The sequence below is a fragment of the Bufo gargarizans genome, chromosome 9, assembly GCF_014858855.1.
Source record: "Bufo gargarizans isolate SCDJY-AF-19 chromosome 9, ASM1485885v1, whole genome shotgun sequence".
NCBI classification, from domain to species: Eukaryota; Metazoa; Chordata; class Amphibia; order Anura; family Bufonidae; genus Bufo; species Bufo gargarizans.
In genome coordinates, this window is record NC_058088.1 from 147,549,693 (window position 1) to 147,571,341 (window position 21,649).

General features: G+C 42.5%; 1 protein-coding gene across 4 annotated transcripts in view; it reads right to left on the reverse strand.

Annotated features, from left to right (window-relative positions):
* Nucleotides 1–1,861: 1,861 nt before the first annotated feature.
* The window catches only part of SHROOM4 (shroom family member 4), a 140,797-nt gene continuing 121,009 nt past the window's right edge, over nt 1,862–21,649 (reverse strand). For all 4 annotated transcript variants that reach the window (XM_044306642.1, XM_044306641.1, XM_044306640.1 and 1 more), the window contains 3 exons: nt 10,873–11,047; nt 7,482–7,754; nt 1,862–2,995 (listed from right to left, as the gene is read on the reverse strand). In XM_044306642.1, the coding sequence (XP_044162577.1) occupies nt 2,717–2,995; nt 7,482–7,754; nt 10,873–11,047 (727 nt within the window). In that variant the 3' untranslated portion in view covers nt 1,862–2,716. The remainder of the gene's footprint in view (nt 2,996–7,481; nt 7,755–10,872; nt 11,048–21,649) is intronic.

Sequence of the window (21,649 nt, forward strand, 5' to 3'; positions counted from 1 at the left end):
AAAATAATGCAGACGGATCCGTTCTGAATGGAGCCTCCGTCTGCATTATTATGATCGGATCCGTTCAGAACGGATCCGATCGAACGCTACTGTGAAAGTAGCCTTAGCCGAAACGTTGCATCTGGATTAAACTCCATAAATTTGGATGTGCTGACTCCGCTTTTTTATTTTTCATTGTTATAACCCAAGGCCAGACATAGCACAGTGTGCCATAGATTTTATATGACAAGTACTTTGTTTTTAATGGATTGTACATGAACATTATGCCCTTTTCTCAATCTTTAGGCAACACAGATTCACAAGGAAGGTCTCTGTCTAGCATAAAGAGCAAATGTGAAAAAAATGGAGTAGACAATTTATGAAAGTGCAAGAACTACGACACTGAAATATAATTTTACCCTACATGTTTTATTTAAGGTGGTGAGTGTTTTTTTGTGTGGAATGTATCAGTTTTCATATCCAGTGTGTAGACTTGGAGTGTTGTGAAACTGTTTAACCAAAGCAACCGTGGACTTCTGTTAGCTCCACCAAATTCTGGAGGTCTGCTGTTTCCCTCTTCTTATTCTTTACTAAGTTAATACGTGCGAGGTATTACAACCAGAGAACCTCTGTATTAGGGCTCCTTCTCACAACCATAGGCCAGGCTGCGTCTGTATTGACTTGATTGGGTCTACAATCTAAAAGATATAGCGTGGAGTGGTGGCACAGATCGGAAGCCCGCGGTAGCACTATAAAGAGCTTCCGTGGGCTTTTGGGCCTGTGCTTCTGCATCACCAAAGATAGGGCATGTCCTATCTTTTGCCTTATGTTGCGGATTGCAGACCTATTCAAGTCAATGGGTCCGCACCGCAATACAGGATTCACGCAGCCGGTGCCCGTGCATTGCACATCACAATTTGCGGTCCGCAGCACGGACACGATGGCCTATAGTTGTGTGAATGAGCTCTAATTACAACCTTCATGTCAACAACTTTAATGTAGTAATACAGAACCCCTGTGATCACTAGGCTAAAAAATACTTTCTAGAAATGTCCAGACAAAGCATCCATTTTTCTACTGTGAACAGGTAGGCTTGTTTTCATTCAGTAGATAATATTCATTAGGGTAAGGGTGCTGCCACACATTGCGGCTGTGCTGCATATATGATGTGGTGTTTGCAACAACATACCTGCATTTATGCTGCATTTTCTTTCAGCAAAGGGGGAAAAAAAGTTAAATCACACACAGCAAAACGGAATTACATCAATTACAAAACAGTTATTAATGCAATATACATCTGCTGTGTGTTTTCCCTGTGCTGGAAGAAAGCACAGCATAAATGCAGGTATGTTGCTTCAAAAATATATGCACTTTTTGTTACACCCAAAACATAGCACAACGGCAACGTATGCCAGTACCCCAAGGCTTAACACGTGGTAGGACATGCCCACTTATGGCTGCCAATGGTCGCACTAAAGTCATGTGGCCACTGGCAGCTGCAGGTCGGCTTGGCCTGCTGCATACTGCCAGCCGGACTGGTGGCCCTTGCCCTAAGGGTACAACCATACAGTGCATGCATCTGGAGCGGCCAGATTCTGTTCGAGTATCATGGCTGTACGGGCCGAGCTGGGTTTTAATTAAACTATGGAAAACACACTGTTCACTCGCTCTGTATTGTTCCTGGACATTACAGACCTACTGAACAGTGCGTTCTCTTTAGTTTAATTAGAGGCCACTGCGACCTGCATGTCAGCACAGTACTCAGCATGCCCATGTTGCAAGCGCCACACAACCGTGCTGTATGGTCGTACTCCAAGTCGGTGCAAAACAAATTAGCAACTGATTGAATAGTTCATGACAATGAATCAAGTCCAACAGAAAATTCTAATTTACGAGTTTAATCAACTGTAAATGTATATAATATGTTAAATAAATATACGGTATATGAGTGAAGATGCTAAATATGGGAACTGAGGTTTTAATCAACATCTTCCAGTTATAAGCGTGTGTCTGCCAAATAGCAAAGAAAATGGCATGTTTGAAAAACACCCCAAATCCGCTGGTTAAAGAGGACCTTTCGTGCGTTTTTATTAAGGGAGATATACACCTGTACTTGCGGGGTACCCCCCGCTGATGCTGCCATCCTGCTTGATATGCCTCCTATGCCCCTCTGCATTTCTCCCACTCAGTATGCTAATACTGAGCATCGGAGCAACGAGTCTTTCTCCGTGGGCGTCTCCATCTCCCCTGGCTGTAGCGCTGTACAGTCGCAGCGCAGAGCGTCACAGCCAGGGAGAAAAAACCACCCTGTGCTGCCATTGGACAGCGCTACAGCCAGGAGAGAAGGAGATGCCCACTGAGAAAGACTCCGTCTCCTCCTCATTGCTCCGATGCTCAGTATTCCCATACTGAGCAGGAGAAAGCCGGCAGGGCATAGGAGGCATATTTAAAAAAATCAAGCAGGGAGGCAGTATCAGCGGGGGGTACCCCGCCAGTACAGGTGTATATCTCCCTTAATAGAATCGCACGAAAGGTCCTCTTTAAACTTGCATGGATGTTTCTTAAAATCTAGTCACAGGAACCCATTCAGTCATCATCTATTTCTTTGGTTTGCTAATAGTAAAAAAAACAATTATCATTTGGAATCTTAACGTATACAAATTGAAGTCTTGTTCAATAAAATTATCTCTGATAAGAATTAAACATAGATATAGAAGAATTTAAAATATGACATCTCTTATGCAACTTCATTTGACTGCCAATTACTTTGCAGACTTTCTCGTAGACATGCAAGTTGTTCTTCTCCCAGTCGGATTTTGTCTTCCAGCTCTCGCTGTTCCACAATGAGTGCAGAAGTCATCTTGACATAATGGTGATAGTCTTGAAGCTGTTCATCATTTAGGTACTTCGATACCGTCTCTAGAACAATTTGTTCTCTCCGCCTGACATGTGCTTTGAGTTCTGTAGCATCCTCTAATTGGTCAATCAGTTGTTTTCTTTTGTCCAAGAGATTCAGCTGTACATGGCAGAGAACATATACATTAGAATGGAAAACCTATAAGTTGCTACAAGTTTTATTGTATTTTGTGATCCTGTTCAGTGGCACAACTATCAAAGCATTAGAGCAGGGATCAGCAATCTTCGGCACTCTAGCTGCTGTGAAACTACAACTCCCAGCATGCATACTTGCTGGGCTATTCCTGTAACTCCCATAGAAGTGAAATGAGAATTCTGGGAGTTGTTTGAGAACAGCTGGAGGTTGCTGATCCCTGCATTAGATTATCATACTACTATGGTTTTCAGTAGGAGGGAGGAGGCCTGACCCAAATGATGCAAAGTTGTGATTTGGGACAGATGGTAAATTAGAATAAATTCACAAAAGGCTGAATTTTTCCACAAAAGATCTAAATATTGACCTTGCAGGAAAATCAACCTCCTACTTGCCATGTACTCGCTGTGGAATTAACACTACACCTTGCAATGTGAAATCAACTGTTAACATTTGCAACTTTTCTGCAAGATAATGAGCATGGCATAAAATAATGACCGCAGCAAAATTTCGGATGTGCTGATTTTTTCCCCACTATGTGCAGAAAGGGTTTTGTAAAGCCCGCACACAGGTATTGTACTGTAAATTATTGCAATTTGTGAAAATAGCTTAAAGCTGGCCATAGACATGACATTTATATGCAGCCTGATGTCAGATCCAGCTAAATTTGGAGAGATCTGCTGACAGTGGTGGTCATACACATATGATGAACAGAAGATGGCACTTAAACAGGAGTACTGGCGCCTCAGGAAGCAGATACAGCTGAATATAATGGTGACGCCAAGCTGCTCTGCTCTGTGCTGCCTGTGGCTTAATGTAGCAGGTGAGACGATGTCACTGCATTGCGCCTCCTTGCTCTGAACCGTGCAGCATTACAGCTATTTGACTTTATATATATATTGTTTCTATACATACATCCTGAAGCCCCAGATCAAGGAAGACCGTTCCTGGTTTAATACAAGATCAGTGATAATCACTGCATATCTTCACTTGTCTTGTGAAGGATTATCCCACAAAAAGGCGCATCATCGACAAAAAGACGCATCACTCACAAAAGTCGCATCATTCACAAAAAGGACGCCCCATCTACAAAAAGGCGCATCATATACAAAAAGGCACATCATTCACAAAAGTCGCATCATTTGAAAAAAAGCGCATTATATACGAATAAGTTCCACAATACGGTGGAACTCCATTCATTGACTACATTTTATCTACTAAATACCATTTTCACCATAAGTGGCTATTTTATTTTATTTTTATTCCAAGGAACATTTTTATTGACTCTCATTTTGGACTATTGATCAAATTCATCTCATATTTTACAACTATATCTTAACCATCTATATCCTATTATCTATATACTATTCCTATAAATAAACTAGATCAGATTTTACCCATATACGAGTGTGCCTGCTTATCTCTTTACTTCTTATTTTCTACTATCCTGACTGGGTGAGTCAGATTTAGCAGTTCTTGCACCTCTATCATTTGCTTAAACAGTACAGCCGTCTATCCCATTCACCTTTTATGATTTAGTAGCTCATGCTTGAGGTTACAAAACTCTGTTAAAAAAATTCTGTACCATTGTGTTTATTATATATCCATATTGGTACTAGAATTGCTCATTTCTAATGTTAGTCTGTCACCTGCTGGCCAAAATAAAAATTGCAGCTTCAATACCCTGGGTCTTTTCAGAGAGACCCAGCGTATTGAAATCAATTACCGGCATCATCATTGGCCACAGAGGATGCCAATAAGAAGCCCGGAAGCATGACCTTCTGGGTTTTTCACACTTTAGGCGCCATGATCACACTTGGAAATAATTTACTAATGAGTAATATATTATTGATTTGAGTTAATAGATTATAACTATGTCTTATTTTCAAACTAAAAAAATAAAATAAAAAATTGACCAAAAAATGTAACATGAATGCCTTATTAACCCCTTAGTAACCAGGGGTCACTAAGAGGCCTTAGGATGGTCCTCGCCTTTTCACAGCAGCCCAGACTAAGGAGTCCCCCATGCAGTGGGGAGCCTGGGTTTGGCTCTCACATTAGAGCCGCGTTCCTGCTCCTAACAGCTCGGAGCAGCAGTAGTGCTGATCCGGGCTGTTTAAGCTCGTATACACTGCAGCAATGGCCGCCCACCGCATGTAAGTGGTGATGAAGGGAGAGGACTCCCTCTGCTCCCATCGGCACCCCACAAATGCAATTGTGGGGTGCTGATGTGTGTAAAGGCTGGCGGAGGCCTGGGAGCCTGCCTTGAGTGTTTTCCAGCAGGCTGTGCCTCTGCTGGTCAATGTCACTTTAGCGCTGGCATTAAAATGCAAAGCACTATAAGGATAGTGCATTTTGTTTAAAAAGCAATCCAAATATTGCCTGTTATAGTCCCCTTGTTAAGTTGTAAAAATAAATAAAAAAAATGTTAAAATAAAAAATCCCCCCCCCCCAAAATAATGCTTTTTTTCCCATTAAAAATATGCTTTGCAATGAATTGCAAAAATAAAATCTCCCCCATGTTTGTTATTGCCTTGTCCATAACTATCCTCACTACACAAATATCCCCTATGTAAAATATCCACTACAGTGAACACCGCAAAAAAAAGGCAGAATTGCTCATTTATTCTTAGTTGCCATTGAATTTTTTTTATAACAAGCGATCAAAAAGCGTAATTTAACCCAAAATGATACCAATGAAAACAAGTTGTCCCACAAGAATCAAGCCCTAACACAATTAATTCCTTAGGGGAACAACAAAGATCAATTTGAAGGGGTTTGTAACATTTTGGCGCTGTACAAGATTTTTGTGGCAGCACAGTGCCATAGAACCAGAAATAGAAAAATAGGCTGCCAAAATATGCTAAAGTCGTTTGAAGTCTTGCGGCGGGCCCAGCCAGTAGATAAATTACACAAAATTTATTATGTAAAAATTCAGTAGCAGTATTGCTGTTTTTTCCCCATCTCCCTCCCAGAAAGAGTTAATAAAAGTTAATCAGAAAGTTAAGTGTACCCCAAAATGACACCATCAAAAACTACAACTTGTCCCTTAAAACAATCCCTCATACAGCTACATAGACGGAAAAGTAAAAAAGTTATAACTCTTGGATGCGCACGATGAGAAAAGGAAGAAAACCGCTTGGTCAGTAAGACCCAAAACAGGCTGGTCACTAAGGGGTTAAAGAGGACCTGCCACCTCTCCTGACATGTCTGTTTCATTAACTACTTGCATTCTCTTTGTAATAATAATTCTGGAGCATCATTTCTTATGACTATGTTGTGCTATTCTTCCAATACTCCTACTACAATGTTTATGAAGGAACTGCCAGCAGTCTGCAGTAAAGGTACAGCTGGGAGTTACCAGTTTGGGTGTGCCCCACAGTCTGACTATGACAAATCAGTGCTGCCATTGTGTCACGGATGTTTTCGTGACAGGTGCCAGGAGATCGGTGAAACTGGCAACACGGTTTGATCTGACAGGTTCCTTGTGGATCAATTTGTGTCTGTGTTGTTTCTGGTAATGGCCACATCCCTTGATTCAGATGTTGCGTATATGGTCATTTTAACTTCCCTATTTATTGTGGCTTCTCCCGCCATGCTGTGCGGTTTATAGCTTCCATCTTGTTGTGGATTGCTGGTGTTTTGATCTCGGCAGAGTTCCTGTGCTTCCATAGCCCTCTTGTTTATTGTGTGGGTTTACTTGTGTTGCTCTTTTTCCTGTCATTTGTGTTTAGGCCTGAGGGAGACTCCTATTCGTCCTACCGTTTGGAGGTACAGGTAGTCTCTTGTCCTTACATTAGTACCAGGGTCCTACAGGGAGAGTTAGGACTTTAAGTTCCTGTGTATACACTCCCCTAACTTCGGGGTCAGTTCATACTGGCAGTCAGTCAGGACTTTTATTAGGGTTTCTCTAGGAGGTGACCTGCTCCTTTGCCTATTTTCCTGGCCTTTTCCCCTCACCCCTTTCCCTCCTACGTTCGGTGCAAGCTTCCCTCCCACACAGAAGCGTGACACAGTGTCAGTCTGTACAGGGACACCCCCAAACTGTTAACAGTTGACTGCTGGCAATTCATTCATAAACTTCTAGTAGAAATAACAGAGTCATAAGAAAAGATGGGTTATTAGTATTACGTAGGGAATGCAAATAGTTCCTTAAACAGACATGTCACAAGAAGTTGATAGGTTCTTTTTACAAACAAAAACACACACTTTTTAAATTGTTTTTAACTGCTTTTAAAATGCCATGAGTTTCAAGCATTGTTAACACCATTTTTTGGGGAAATGTACAGGTGTTTTTTTTCCCTGCAATTTATCCTGTAAGGTCCTATGAAGAACCCTAGGGATACAATGGAAGTAAAAAAAAATGCCATACCTAGAGCAGGCTGTGTTTTTTAACTACACTAAAAAACACCACTAGCATAAACACACAGTTACTTTTAAAAAGTAGCAGTACCTTTTCTTCCATGGAAGGCTTTGGGTCTTTACAGTTCAAGGCACTCTCAACCCTACTGAGACGTCCAGATAGGGACAACAATAAGCTGACCACCTTGTCCAGGTCCCCAATGAAGATTCGAAACTTATCATACTCATTGGGCTTGCAAACACTTTTTAGCAGATTCTCCAACTCACAGCCAAGAGTTGCATTGGCACTAATGTCCTCTTGAAGTTCTTGCTGGGCTTTGTGGAGGACAGAAAGCTTTCTGCTAATGCTTTCTATTAGCTGCACCTGTTATAGAAAAAGCAAGACACTGAAAATCAGACATATTATAACTTACTAAAATAACAATAATCTGGAATGTTTACATATTTAGAGCCAATACAGCTCCTAATCATAGTAAACACCTAGATAACGGTGGCCTTAATGGGCATCTGTCAGTAAATTTGTACCTATGAAACTGGCTGACTTGCAAATGCGCTTGGCAGCTGAATGCATCTTTGTTGGTCCATGTCCATATATGCCTGCATTGCTGATAAAATTATGTTAATATATGCAAATGAGCCTCTAGGAGCAACATGGGCATTGCCATTACTCCTAGATGCTCAGCTCCCTCTGTAACTACTGCACCCTCTGACTTTGACAGGATCAGGCAGTGAAATGCCATCACACCTAGCCTGGGGAGGACTAGGAACTTAAAGTGGCCCTGGAAAAAAAAGAATAAAAGTGGCCCCATGTTGTAGGCGGGGTCAGCAATACCATAGTGCAAAATACACGGCGCAACAGCAGAGCTTTTAGGAGTAATGGCAAAGCTCCTGTTGCCCTGAAAGGCTCACTTGCATATATTAACATCATTTTTCTAAGTAACGCTATAGCTAAAGTTATAAACCACTTATAACCTCTCCTTAGAGTCCATAGCATTCTCATAAAACCAGATACCGCCAGAGTACAGGAGCAAGAGTTTTAAAGAAGAGATGACAAAAGAGGTCACTGCAGCTTGTTAACCTTTTGCCTACCACCGCACGACTTTATACGTTGCGGCATTAGGCTGCTATCTGTAACCAGACATATAAAAGCGCCCGTGCCACTGCAGATTGCTGTGAAAGTGCGGTCAATAGACAGCTGTGGTCACAGGGAGAAGTCCCAAGACCAACAGGAGCGGCCTGGCTGTGATAAATCCTTGCAGCACCCTGCTACAAGGATCTATAACAGTGTTAGGGCTTATGCACACGAATATATGTATTTTGCAGTCCCCCAAAAAAAGGATCCGCATACAAAATACCAATGTCGTCTGTGTGCATTCCATATTTTGCAGAACAGAACAGCTGGCCCCTAATAGGACAGTACTCTCCTTGTCTGTAATGCGGACAATAATAGGACATACGGAAAAGGAATGCACCCTGGGTAACTTCCACTTTTATTTTTGCGGACCCATTGAAATAGTTTTGTATACAGTCCGCAAAAATAGAAAACAGAACAAACACGTAAAGAAAATACGTTCATGTGCATGAGCCCTTAAACGTAAAAGCTGTCAGGGAGACTCTTCTTTATGTAAGAGCACCACCTGCTGGCTGTAAAATTAACTGTCAGCCTGCAAGCCGTGAATGAACCCCTTCAATTAAAAAAAACATATATATATATAAAGCATAAATTGGACTGCAGTGCAGATCTTAAATCAGCGACATTATTTGGGGTGAATTGTGCTGCTGCAGATTTACATGTGGACATATTCTCATCTGTTCTTTTATGCGTTAACACACAGGAACATTGCACCACGTTCCTGTTCCTGCTACACCCTTTTTTTTCTGGCAGATCTGTGATTCCCCTAAAAGAATCAATATGGAGATAACATGGGGACAACGGATAATGCGGTCCGAGGAACAATAGACCATAACAGCGATGGCGATCTAAAGCTCAGCACTAACCAACAGCTGAATACTGCAACCTGATATAAACCAGCATTGCGATCCTAATTAGATAACAACAGGCAGCCGGTAAGCTATATTTTGAACTGAGGATACCCGCTCGAGATCAGATAAGTTCAGGAGTGGCTATATTAAGTACACAGTATCGGAACATTTAGGCCCTTTGCAGACGAGCGTTCCTCCCGCAGCGAGTCCGCATCGCAGCACCCGGCCTGACCTCCCAGCACGGACGGGATTCACATAGCATTATATTGATGTATGATGCTATGTAACCCTTACCATTCTGACATAATGTTATCCAAAACATTCCAAAACTGTAAGGGTTACATAGCATCATAAATCAATATAATGCTATGTGATCCCCGGCAGCGCTGGGAGGTCAGGCCGGGAGCTGCGATGCGGACTCGCTGCGGGAGGAACGCTTGTCTGCAAAGGGCCTAAATGTTCCGATACTGTGTACTTAATATATCCACTCCTGAACTTACTTGATCTTGAGCGGGTCTCCTCAGTTCAAAATATAGCTTACCGGCTGCCTGTTATCTAATTAGGATCGCAATGCTGGTTTATATCAGGTTGCAGTACTCAGCTGTTGGTTAGTGCTGAGCTTTAGGTCGCCATCGCTGTTATGGTCTATTGTTCCTCGGACCGCATTATCCATTGTCCCCATGTTATCTCCAGCATTCTAAAGGGTTAATGGCACTATTTTGGGGTAACATAAACTTACTGATTAACTTTTATTAACTCTTTCTGGGGAAGATGGGAAAAAGAACAGCAATACTGCCCCCGATTTTCAATGCTGTATCTGTCGTTTAGCAAGTGCCTTCAAAGGCCTTTTCACATGGGCGAATTATCGGCAGAACAAACTTATTTCTGACCACTGCCCATGTAAAAGGCTCTGAGGTTGGCAAACAAGAAAACGCTCATTTGCCTGCTGATGGCATTTTTATGTTCCAGTAAAAATTTGTGGACAGCACATCTTCCCATGTATATAGTAGATGTAGGATAGAAAGGATGGAGGAGGGCCGATGGAGAGACAGAGGGATCTCCCTCCCTCTACAAACCTTTTGTATGCAGTGGTCAAGGGCATATGGCTGTTAAGACTATGAATATGAGAAGAGCCGGAACAGAGGGTGGGGTCCTGAATTTCTGATGGCAGTCCTGCCAGTGGCTATGGCTCTCACTCAGCTCCTGATCGGGCAACATCTTTACAGACCCAACCTCCGGCAGCCAATGTCGGGAAGGCGTTAATCTCTGCCGTACATAGGAACAAGAAAATTTGAACTTGACAAGGTAGGGACTCTGTAACCATGAATAGCAGACCAGAAATCTGCCCAGTTGAGTAGACTGCCAGTCCAAGCTTGCCAATTCAGTGGATGGGGTAATAAAATATAAACAGCTAAGCCAACAGAAAAGTAACAAAGATTACCAGAAAACATTGCACACACTAATAGAAATTAACTTCAGCACAAGAGCAGCGCTCTCACCTCTTCATACTCTGCATCTGTCACATTTACGTCTTTCCCTTGGGCTCCACTCACTTCTTTCATTCTGTTGAGCAGATCAGCCTTGGCTGTGGATGTATTATAGTAAGTAGCACAGGTAGTAGGACTATCAGTTCCACAAAAAGGTGTAGGAGAGATTGGCTGGAATTCATCATACCTTTTAAAGAGATTAAAAAATAAAAACAAAACAAACTCAAAACGTGCTAATATGTTTTCATATTCTAAAAAATACATCCGTAAGTACTTACATTCATGTATTTAAAATATATATATTTTTAGTTATTTTCAAGTTTACCATGATAAGATTTAATAATTTATGGCTTTAAAGGGGTTATGTCATAAGCTAGAACCAGTCCTGTACCTCAAGACGATCCAGAAATCTCCCCATTCATTGCTCCAATTATTAGATTTTCTTCAGGCTGTCTGCTCAGGGTGTGTTCTTTTGGCTACAGCTATTTCCCTAACCTTCACAGCTTCTAACTATAGATATGGCTGGTGGCAGTTGAAGGATCTACCTTAATAGATGGCTTCACAGATTATACACCAGGGGTTGCTAATAAAATAAACAGAATATCTCACTACTGGAGTATGTAAAGTAAATTACAAAAGTAACCAGATTTTCATGCTGAATTATAGTAATGTAACATTTACTTGTGGCAAAACCCCTTTAATAAGTATTCAGGGATGTACAGTATGTTCACCAAAAGCTAATAATACAGCGACTAACTTAAAAATGGAAAATAAGGAAATTATAATTCCTTTTTCCACTAGAAGAGTTACCGTACATGAAAAAGTCACATATGGCGCTCTTCATTTATTGGAACTTGCCATTAAATATAGCATAAATCTGTGCCAGCTGATAGATGGCATCAATTTGCAATTTAGCACACTGACAGGCAAATATGTGGCCTGTGTCTCTTTAGGAATTTGTCGCATTTCACTCCACCACATTTTGGACAGGCCTATAAAATACAGTTTTTTGTAAAATCTCCCCAAACTGGTCCCCAAGCTCGTCAGCGTCCTTCGGAGTTAAGTGTCTTTTCCTATCTCTAGTTTGTTGTATTCCCCTATGTTTTCGTATAAGGCCTGAGGGAGTCTCCTGTTCCTTCATCTGGGAAGGAACAGGTCTTCTTTTGTCCTGACACTATTTCCAGGGACCTTTAGGGTTAGATAGGGCTCTAGGTTACTGCGTATGAACATTTCTACCATCGAGGTCTGTTCATACGGATAGTAGTCAGGGCTTGGTCTAGGGATTCACTAGGTGGCAACCTTTCCCCTTTCCCTAGTTTCCAGGCCTAGTACCTTTTCCCTTCCCTCCTGTGTTTGGTGTGGAGTTTACCACCCACACCGCGCCGTGACATACATAGCATCAATATAATGCTATGGCAGTGTTGGGAGTTCAGGCCGGGTGCTGGGCTGCGGACTGGCAGCATGACACACGCTCGTCTTTTCCCTAATAGTAATAGTTTATGCATTTATAAATCATATAGAATGTCTCTTTATGATTTTCACTTAAATGGGAGCTGAGCTGCAGAAACCGGGGACGGCCACTACAAAGTGGACACAGAACTCTTCTTTCATCTTCATCCACTGTTTTTGAGTAGCTGCCAAAAATGGCAAATTGGTAGGGGTGCCAGGTGTTAGAGCTCGATGATTTGATATTTATGACCCATTCTTTTATAGACTCTTTAATACTGAAATTGTAACACCAAGAAGGAAAAGCCATGGACTTATGTAAATAACAGGACAGATAGATATATTAATGATATGCAAATGCTAGAAAAAAAACTATGGAAACAAAATATTCATTAATTAATTCAGTATCAAGTATGACTACGCACACTTACACTCCTTTGCGTGCCATCAGCAAAGTCATTAATAGTTGTCTGAGGAATGTTTGGCCATGTTGAAATCACTTGGGCACACAAATCATCAAGATCTATTGCTGACAGGTCCCTTTGCAATTGACGACCAATGAAGCCCCAGATGTGCTCAATGGGAGACAAGTCTGGAGATGCTACAGGCCATGGTAGCACATTTAGGCCAAGCTGCTCACAGTAGCACATGCAACACCCAGCCTGTCATTGTCCTGTTGAAAAATGGATCCTGAGCCACTTTTGAGAAATGAACATGCCACTGGTTCGATGACCAAATAAATTTAAATGCTGAGCTGTTAGTGTATCTAAAATGAAGACTAGAGGGGTCTGGCTACAGTACATTATGCCACACCACGGTGGGACGTTCTCTTGTTAAGTCCTCTTCATGTAGCTGCCCACATATTCTGCACACCAATCTCTGTTAATCATTGTGTCCAAGACTCATCACTGAAGAGGATAGACCACTATTAGACCCAGATACAGCGTATTTACCCTGCACTCTTCAAGGGGGCTGCAGAGGTTTCTCACAACAGCAGTTAATCTTTTTAGTCTTCACTCCATCTCTCCTTCCAATCTACTATATCTGTCTACCTAGATAAAAAATGAGAGTTGGGCAGCACTGCAGTTTCTTGCGTATAAGTGGAGTGCCAGTGGCTGAGGAGAAGATCCTGCTCCAAATGAATAAATCAAAGAAATTCCATGGCACATCCAAGAAGTAAAATAAATGAAGTGACTTTATTAACCAGACATGCAACGTTTCGATCTGCTTCCTGGGATCTTTCTCAAGCAAAGATAGATACAACCATTTTGAATTTTTGTGTTACTGATTGAGGATATTAGATTTTTTTTCTTTTTTATTTACTGATGGCATAACCCATGTCCATATACACTATTAAAGTGGCTGTCCAGCCTTTGAGCTGACAGACCCTTTGGTCTAGAATTGTCCTCCCTGAACATAAAGAAAGGAAAACTTGCTGCTGCTCTGCTTCCAGCTGCTTTGGTCCTGTGTCTACTGCAGCCAATCACAGGCCTCAATTGTCACAGACAATCACATGACTACTGTGATGTAGCCTTTTAGCCACTGTGACTAGTGAGGCCTGTGATTGGCTGTAGCAGTCACGGGACCCATGGACCAAATGAACAGAGCAGCAGTGGGACTGGGGACAGATGAGCTTTCCTTTTTTATGCCCCCCCCCCCTTTATAATGTTCCTGTACTTAAGGGGATTAGGTCTAGACTGAAGAGGTTGTCGACCAGGCCGGACAAACATTTTAAGACATACTATCTTCATGTAGACGAGTCCTCTAATAGTAGCAGCTCCATGGGCGAAGCTTGCCATGCACTGTGATGGATGCTTTATCCCAGAGTTCCTCAACACATCGCCAGGCCAAGCAATTTTTTTGCGGCACAGAGCTCTTGCTATTATGGACAAACTGAACAAGGCAGAGACTTCAAGTATACCCCTAAGCCAGAGAAGATTTAAATCAAGCTTGATAAATACCTAAATAAAAAGTAATTTTCCTCCACAGGCAGAGGCAAGATGGTGTTGGCTGACCTGTGTGCTCCTGAAGATTTAAATGATGGTAGCTCCAGCACCGTTTCAGACCCTGGGGGAGAGTCTGACCCTATGGCCATTATCCAGGTCATTCATAAAGCACTTTGTCGCTCAAGCTCTTTCATTTGTGCTGAGAGAACGGGCCGACATTAAGACTAGGGTGTAGCAAATAGGCAAAATGGTAGCTGCGCCAGAGGGCTCACAGGCTGCAATCATACAAGGCAGCATGGTGCTGCACACCAACTTTCAAATGCACAAATCCTAGCTTAACAATCCTCTTTTACACCTGGAAGACCAGGAAAATAGAAGCCGCAGGAAGAACGTGCGACTTAGAGGGATCCCGTAGTTGGTGTCCACAAAAGCCTTACTTTACACCGTATGCCAAATCTTCACTTCTGTGTTAAGCCAGAATGTACTGCCCATTTCATCAATAAGAAGAGCACTTGGACATAGACCTGCCACTGTTGACCAGCCTAGAGACACCATTTGTGGTTTGATCCACCTTCTGGATACAGTTGCAGTTCTAAAGACTGCCAGAGAGTAAAAGGTGAGATGGATTCAGCTAGTTAGTTCACTTACCTCTGCCCTACATGTAGATAATGATATATCCCTTATAGGCCAAGTAAAAGCCCTATCCCCAACAAAAGATTTTGGTAAGCGACCTTAGTAGAGGCACGCTGTTATTCTGCTCTCAGACAGCGGCTCTCAACCTAGAGAAAGGTTTCTTGTCCCAATTAAACCCTCTAAGTACATTCCCCCAATATCCTTTGAGTTTCAGCTATATGGTCCTTAGTTTCATCTCTAAAGATCATTGAATTGGTGCAAACAGGCAAGGCTCACTTTACTTAGCCTTGACCAAGACATCACACCCTTCTTGGGATGTGATCCAAAAAGTAGATTTTCAAACAGGAAAGGCTGAAGGCTGAACAATGGATAGGTGGTGCTCTACATGTAATACTTTAGAATCCAAACTTCAAAAGATGAAACAATGTGGCACTCACCATACAATGCTCTCTTTATTCACGATCCTTAAAATATATTGGCTCAAATGTGCAGAATGCCAAACTAAGCCTCAATTTGGCATTCCGCACTTCTGAGCCGATGTATTTTATGGATCATGAATAAAGAGAGTTTTTTTTTTTACTGTCATCTCATCCATTATTTACAAACATATACTCTTAAATCAGGCTTGCTCAAAACCACTATTCTTAAACACTTGGGAAAAGGAGCTCAAGATCTCTTAATTGGCAGAACAAGATTTTGTGCTGTCTCACTCTCACTTTTCCACATGGACCAGAATTCGGGAGAAATCATAAAATGGTTTCTCAGTGATATTCAGTGCCTGGCAAAAGTATTCACCCCCCCTTGCCTTTTTTGTATTTTGTTACATTACAGCCTCTAGTTCAATGTTTTGTTAATCTGAATTTTATGTGATGGATCAGAACACAATAGTCTAAGTTGGTGAAGTGAAATGAGAAAAATATATAAATAAAACTATTGTTTAGAAATAGAAAACTGAAAATTGGCCTATGCGTATGTATTCACCCCCTTTGCGAGGAAGCCCATAAAAAGCTCTGGTGCAACTAATTACCTTCAGAAGTCACATCATTAGTGAAATGATGTCCACCTGTGTGCAATCGAAGTGTCACATGATCTGTTATTACATATGCACACCAATTTTGAAAGGCCCCAGAGGCTGCAACACCTAAGCAAGAGGCATCACTAACCAAACACTGTCATGAAGACCAAGGAACTCTCCAAACAAGTAAGGGACAATGTTGTTGAGAAGTACAAGTCAGGGTTAGGTTATAAATAAATATCCAAATCTTTGATGATCCCCAGGAGCACCATCAAATCTATCATAACCAAATGGAAAGAACATGGCACAACAGCAAACCTGCCAAGAAACGGCCGCCCACCAAAACTCACGGACCGGGCAAGGAGGGCATTAAGAGACCTAAGGTAACCATGAAGGAGCTGCAGAGTTCCACAGCAGAGACTGGAGTATCTGTACATAGGACGACAATAAGCCATACCCTCTATAGAGTTTGGCTTTATGGCAGAGTTGCCAAAAGAAAGCCATTACTTTTAGCTAAAAACAAAAAGCCACGTTGGGAGTTTGTGAGAAGGCATGTGGGAGACTCCCAAAATGTATGGAGGAAGGTGGTCTGGTCTGATGAGACTAAAATTTAACTTTTCGGCTATCAAAGAAAACGCTATGTCTGGCGCAAACCCAACACATCACATCACCCAAAAAAACACCATCTCCACAGTGAAACATGGTGGTGGCAACATCACGCTGTGGGGATGTTTTTCAGCAGCCGAGACTGGGAAACTGGTCAGAGTTGAGGGAAAGATGAATGGTGCTAAATACAGGGATAGTCTTGAGCAAAACCTGTACCTCTCCAGCAAGACAACACTTGAGTGGTTTAACCACTTCAACCCCGCTAGCTGAAACCCCCTTCATGACCAGGCCACTTTTTACACTTCTGCACTACACTACTTTCACCGTTTATCGCTCGGTCATGCAACTTACCACCCAAATGAATTTTACCTCCTTTTCTTCTCACTAATAGAGCTTTCATTTGGTGGTATTTTATTGCTGCTGACATTTTTACTTTTTTTGTTATTAATCAAAATGTAATGATTTTTTTGTAAAAAAATGAAATTTTTCACTTTCAGCTGTAAAATTTTGCAAAAAAAAAAACGACATCCATATATAAATTTTTCGCCAAATTTATTGTTCTACATGTCTTCGATAAAAAAAAAAAAATGTTTGGGCAAAGAAAAAAAAATGGTTTGGGTAAAAGTTATAGCGTTTACACACTATGGTACAAAAATGTGAATTTCCGCTTTTTGAAACAGCTCTGACTTTCTGAGCACCTGTCATGATTCCTGAGGTTCTACAATGCCCAAACAGTAGAAAAACCCCACAAATGACCCCATTTCGGAAAGTAGACACCCTAAGGTATTCGCTGATGGGCATAGTGAGTTCATAGTGAGTTCATAGAACTTTTTCTTTTTTGTCACAAGTTAGCGGAAAATGATGATTGTTTCTTTTTTTCCTTACAAAGTCTCATATTCCACTAACTTGCGACAAAAATTTTTAAATTCTAGGAACTCGCCATGCCCCTCACGGAATACCTTGGGGTGTCTTCTTTCCAAAATGGGGTCACTTGTGGTGTAGTTATACTGCCCTGGCAATTGGCCCATATGTGTGAGAAGTACTTTGCAATCAAAATCTGTAAAAAATGACCGGTGAAATCCGAAAGGTGCACTTTAGAATGTGGGTCCCTTTGCCCACCTAGGCTGCAAAAAAGTGTCACACATCTGGTATCGCCGTACTCAGGAGAAGTTGGGGAATGTGTTTTGGGGTGTCATTTCACATATAACCATGCTGGGTGAGAGAAATATCTTGGCAAAAGACAACTTTTCCATTTTTTTTATACAAATTGGCATTTGACCAAGATATTTTTCTCATCCAGCATGGGTATATGTAAAATGACACCCCAAAACACATTCCCCAACTCTTCCTGAGTACGGCGATACCAGATGTGTGACACTTTTTTTGGGGGATATGGAGGGGCTGATCTGATGGCACTGGGGTAGTAGGGGACATGGAGGGACTGATCTGATGGCACTCGGGGAGTGGGGACATGGAGGGACTGATCTGATGGCACTGGGGGGGGGGGGGGGGGGACATGGAGGGGCTGATCTGGTGGCAGTGGGGGAGTGAGGGACATGGAGGGGCTGATGTGGTGGCACTGGAGGAGTGGGGGACATGGAAGGGCTGATCTGATGGCACTGGGGGACATGGAGCGGTTGATCTGACGGCACTGGGGGACATGGAGGGGCTGATCTCATGGCACTGGGGGGCATGGAGGGGCTAATCTGATGGCACTCGGGGACATGGAGGGGCTGATCTGATGGCACTGGGGGACATGGAGGGGCTGATCTGATGGCACTGGGGGACATGGGGGGGCTGAACTGATGGCACTGGAGGAGTAGGGGACATGGAGGGGCTGATCTAGTGGCAGTGGGGGAGTGAGGGACATGGAGAGGCTGATCTGATGGCACTGGGGGAGTGGGGACATGGAGGGGCTGATCAGATGGCACTGGGGGAGTGGGGGAAATAGAGGGGCTGATCTTTTGGCACTGGCGGACATGGAGCGGTTGATCTGACGGCACTGGGGGACATGGAGGGGCTGATCTCATGGCACTGGGGGGCATAGAGGGGCTGATGGCAATGGGGGAGTAAGGGACATAGAGGGGCTGTTCTGATGGCACTGGGGGAGTTGGGGACATGGCAATGGATGGCATGAAGGGGCTGATGGCACTAGGGGAGTGGAGCTGAAGGCACTGGGGGATAGAAGAGCTGATGGCACTGGGGGAACTGATGCACTTGGGCTGATCACACAGGGGGGAATGAAGGGTGTTGGGGACTGATGGCAGGGGGTCTGATCAGTTTTTATAAAGGAAAACAGTCTATTAATTCATTTTTTCTTATTAGATTACTCGATTAATCATAAAAAATAATCGATAGAATACTCGATTACTGAAATGATTGTTTACTGCAGCCCTAACCTATTTTAAAGGTCATGGATGTCTTGGTGTAGACGGATTCTCTGAATTAGCATTTTTATGGAGAGAATGAAAAAAGGTAGGAGACAGTGGGGAACCTTGTCTTCTGGCATTTCAAATAGAAAAAGAAGGAACAACATACTGTTACTTCACAATGCAGCATGTACGGATGCATACAGGTTGAAAATAGCCACTACAAATATTTCAGCGTCCATGGTAACAAGAGTCAGGAGGGTGTTTTTTAGCATGAAAAATATCATTGATAAGACTAGTTATATTGTGAATGCCCCCTCTGCCTGAAACAAAACCACTTGTTCTGAACCAATTAAAGCGGTTAAAAAAGGTTTGGTTCTATCTGCAAGTAATTTAGCCCACCACTTCAAAATCAGAGTTGAGTAAATAAATGGTTCTATAGCTTCCACATTCCTGAACATCTTTTCCCTTCCCATGAAGGAGAGTAATATGTGCTTCCAAGGTGAGGCAAGTAGGCAGAGAGCACTGTACAATTTCCCCAAAGTTGGGAGGAGCGTCTAAAATTTCTTATAATAACTGATAAGGAGGCCATCTGGTCCAGGACTTTTTCCACTGGGAATAGACAACAGGACCTTTGCAACTTCCTAAATAGTAAAGGGTCATGGGAGGATTGGCCATAGACCTTACAGGGAAATTTCCCAGGGGCCACCCAAACCCTTCTCTCTGCCGCTGGCTGGGTACATAATGCTCTCAGGAGGTAATTATGGGAGAATCAGGTACTCATGTACTTGGCCAGCGATCGCACATGCCCTCCTGAATTCTACTGCTGTGGCCCGCATCTCACCTACTAAGCCCCCTGCTCCAGCAAAGAGGTTATCGTTAAAATGAAATCATACAATTTTCTTACTACGCGGCAAAACCAAGAAACCTGACCCTGGTTAGGGGTATAAATATATGCAGGAGTAACTGTGTCTAAAAGTATCTTTAAGGCCGTATGCACACGGCCGTGTGTGCACCCCACATCATGGATGCGGACCCAGTCACTTGAATGGGTCCGCAATTCTGGCGATGGGAAACGGAGTCATGGAATGGACCACTGGAAGCACTACGGAGTGCTTCCGTGGTGTTTCTTTCTGTTGTTTCGCACTGCAAATAAATATGACGCCATATTTTTTTGTGGTGCGGACAGACCACGGACCCATTCAAGTTGAATGGGTCCGGTCCGCTGCATGGAACGGCTGCACAACGGCCATGTGCAAGAGGCCTTAATAAACCTCCCTTCAGGATCTGAGTGAGACACTATAGGGGGGGATTTATCATGAGGAGAATATTTGAAATTAGTTTTGCTTGAGTCTGGGTTGACATTATTTATGCAACATTTATCAAATGGACTGAGATTGTGACTTTTAAAAAAAGTCTTAGTGATAAATCTGTAGTGAAACTCATTAACACAGCTAACCACACTCACGTTTCCACCCGCATTTTAAAACTGGAGTAAGAATGCAAAAAGTCCCAAAGCCCTATTTAGTGACTTTTTGAAGCCAGATTTAGGGTGTGAAGTCATGATAAATCAGGGTCTATATGTTTAGAGGGGAGGTTTTTCTTTATAGCTATACTGATGCCTTTTTGTCGGCAGAAGTGGGGTAAGTGCTATGGAACACCGGGAATAAATCTACCAGTTAAGGGTAGATATTTAAAGAGTGGTTCTTGCAAAAAGATGTCTGACTTTTCTCGTTTGAGAAGAGATAAATTGGCTGCATTTCTGAGGGATGTTCAGGCCCTGGACATTGTAGGAGTTAATCTTCACTATAGTTATACTAAATAGAAAAGAAAAAGAGGTTAAATCAATTGTGCATCGTACACGGGGTGGCATGCTGCAATAAGGGGGAAAGGAAGGATATGCAAATGAATAGGAAACTAGGAGGGGAAAGGACCAGGACTAGGGAGCATGTTCTGCCGACCAGATCCCACAATAAGGAAATTAGAAAACCTGGGCCATGTATATAAGGTAAGCTTTTTGTTTTAAAGACCAATCAAAGATGTCCACTCCCGCCAGAGGTGGGCTAATCACTGTCTGGCAGGGGGACCCAAAAAAATATTAAAGAGAGAACGGACAAGGAGATAAACATTCCTTTTAAGTTACTGCCAACGTATCCACTCGACTCCAATCTTTGGTGATTTGGACATGCCCCGAAAATGCCAGTCTTCCACATCAGGGATAGAAGGAAGAGAATCCTCCAGTTGAAACGGCATCTATGAGGGGATATCAAGAGGGTCTATTTCTAGACCACACTGAAGACAAATCTTTGGGAGAGCAGACCACTAGTAGTCTTCCTTTTTTATGATTGCAAAGACAAAAGAATAAAGCTCAGTAGTTTACAAGCTCGGCGAATATTCAACAAGGGTTTTAAGAGACGCCTCTTATAGAGTATGGATGGAGCCAGATCTTGAAATATTATAATTTTAGCATCTTCATAGAGGAGTTCTGGTGTATCCCGTGCTTTAGAGAGAATAGATACAGTGTCCACATAACCCAGGAGCTCGCAGATGACATCCCTTAGGGGGTTTCCCTGATCTGGCTTAGGACATAGAGCTTGATCTATGAGATACAATTATAGATTGGGTAGTCCCCAGCGATTCCACTCTGCGGCCCAGTTGTTTTAAGTTGTCTTCATTTCTGTAAGATTATATAAAACAGGAGATAAGGCTGTATACAGCGCATTTTGAAGAAAAGATCTGGAGATAGGTGCAGGCCTCCGATCTGAAACCTCAGA